General features: G+C 40.4%; 1 protein-coding gene across 1 annotated transcript in view; it reads left to right on the top strand.

Annotated features, from left to right (window-relative positions):
* The window catches only part of LOC138059324 (3'-5' exoribonuclease HELZ2-like), a 71,918-nt gene that overhangs the window by 29,505 nt on the left and 39,913 nt on the right, over positions 1–2,500 (top strand). Inside the window, exons 20-21 of the mRNA XM_068904893.1 lie at positions 255–699; positions 1,702–2,015. Coding sequence (XP_068760994.1) covers positions 255–699; positions 1,702–2,015 — 759 coding nt within the window. The remainder of the gene's footprint in view (positions 1–254; positions 700–1,701; positions 2,016–2,500) is intronic.

Below are 2,500 nucleotides of genomic sequence, written 5' to 3'. Positions count from 1 at the left end.
GCTTATAGTACAGAAATAAAGTCCTTGGTTAATTTTTAATCTGGGATTAGCGTTAATCGGCTTTTAAACAACCGTGCCCAGAAGTATTAAGGTTTAAGATATTCGAATTTAGAGACGACGTTTCTTTGGCTCGCATTTTTTTATTGCCGTACTTACAACACTTCACCAAAAAGAAATTTAAGTTATGTCAACAATAATTCACGCACTCCCTTTCACGTTAATTGTATATAGCAACCATGATCTATTTTTCATAGATACACTCTGAATAACACACAGTTGCATGCGCAATGGAACATCTTTGATGAGATGACCGGAATGAAGTGTGCAGTCGATAATGAGCTTTTCGGAATCCTCCATCTACAAGAGGAAGATGCCTTGAGACCTGATGATGCTGCCGGACGCCTCCTCTACCGTAATGTAAATTCCGTGTGGCTACAACTGTCAGAGAGCAACTCCAACAAAGTCTACGAGGCTCCTGTTGAGAAAGTCGAGAGTGAATGTGTTGTGTTGAGACTGGCAGCCAAGATTTGCTCTGAATTGAGCCTTTATGACACCTGTGATGTTAACGTTAATGCCCAGTTCCAGTTAAACCGATGGCCAATTTGCGAAATGCACGCCTCCGTTGATAGGCTTACATCAGGCCAGTTGGAACGATTTGTTTTCCCAGCGCCAAGGGCTCCTTTGGCTGTCAGTAATGAAGTAAGTAGTGGTGAATAACCATCTCCAAAATTTCCGAGAGGATACTGATGGTTGGCTGAGTCAACATTCCAGATTGTAAAAAGATAAAGCAGTTTTGTGCTTATCATTTATCTACTTCCAGTGGCAGGGACGATCCATATTTCCCATATATCCTGATAAAATGAGAAATGCTTTTTAACCGGTTGGCTCATGATCAGTTGGTTGGGCATCGGACTACCTTGTTCAACTTCGGCCAGACCAACACTCGGGATCTTTAAATAACTGAGGGGAAAGCGCTGACTTTGAGATGATATCTCCAAATGGTGTAGACTTATAGTCTTCGCGGATAAGGACGATTGACGATAAACGTGGTTACCGTGTCACAACCGTTCAATGTTCATAACCCTGTGGGGCGTGAAAGAACCCACACAGCTTTTCACAACGAGTAGGGCTTGGAGTTCCCGGTGTTGTGGTCAGGCTTCGTTTCATTCATTCATATGTTGGGTGAGATCACCAATGGATTGATAGCGGCTGCCAGCGGCGCCTGTATATGCTGATGTCCGGTCTCATCCATAGATTGTTTACTTGTAAAGGGCATTTGAATATGTAAATAAGGAATGCGCTGTATAAATTCATAACCATTACCAAGTAAAATTCATTATTAACATAGAATGAGAGACAACGTCACTCTTTATAAGTTATATTGAACACAAGTTCATATCAGATGATACGAAAGAAAGGCGCTTGCACTAAGGTTATAAGGAATTCAGTGAAACAATTGCTATTGATTGAACCCTGAAAATGCCCCGCTTCAATGGAATTCAAGCCAAAGATCTCTAAAAAAATATATGAATCCTCGTATCATTGAGGGAATTTTTTTTGAGATCACGTGATCCCATGACCATACCTAATGAAATTAAATATCTATTTTCTCATTTCTATTGAAACGCTGTCTGAGCACATTTAAATTACATCCATTTTTACACCTTGTGTCCCATTTACTGTCCTTCATAAATATTTTAGGTCTCAATTCGTTGGCATTGGCTTCTAGATAAACGACTAAATGAACGTCAAAAGGACGTCATCAAGAGGATAGCTCTTCGGGAGTGGAACGCCCCACCCCTTGTGGTCTTTGGCCCATTTGGTACAGGAAAAACGTTCACTCTGAATCAAGCTGTCCGTCTTCTGGTGCAGATGGACAAGTCACACAGAATCCTTCTTTGTACCCACTCAAATCGCGCAGCTGATATTCATGTGGAATTGCTACATAAGTACCTGACGGAACAAAACGGTACACCAGCAGCAAGGCCATTCAGAATATATCAACCCATGAGAAGGTATTCACCTTCAATACAGCTTGAGAGATGTGCTCGGTGTTCCTTAAAGGGGCTATGTCACTTTATTTTAGGGTTTTCAGGGGAATTATTGACTTAATCACGATTTTAAAACTCGAAAATGGTACTTTGAAATTCGTTTACTGATAAAATTATCGTTACATCACAAACACGATGATTCTGAGCATAAAATACTTTTATATAACCAGGCGATTTGCTGCGGTAAATGTGGAAAACGTACGGCCAACTTTTTTCAAGATTACCTAAATGCAATCGGCTTCCCTTTCCTTTTGCTGTATTTCTGTCATGTCTTTCAACAGCTTTAAGTGGTTATTGCAACGTTTCATTCTACTTTTTGGGCATCTTGGATGTCATGAAATTTCGTCTGACATAGCCCCTTTAAAGATCTTTGCGAGGGCGATAGGTTAAGCCTGATTTGTTCCCGTGAATGGACTCAATAAATTCAAAATACTTGTTTTATATATGTC

The sequence above is a fragment of the Montipora capricornis genome, chromosome 8, assembly GCF_036669925.1.
Source record: "Montipora capricornis isolate CH-2021 chromosome 8, ASM3666992v2, whole genome shotgun sequence".
Classification (NCBI taxonomy): Eukaryota; Metazoa; Cnidaria; class Anthozoa; order Scleractinia; family Acroporidae; genus Montipora; species Montipora capricornis.
The sequence above is the reverse complement of the archived record's forward strand: the minus strand, read 5'-3'. Positions and strand labels throughout refer to the sequence as shown.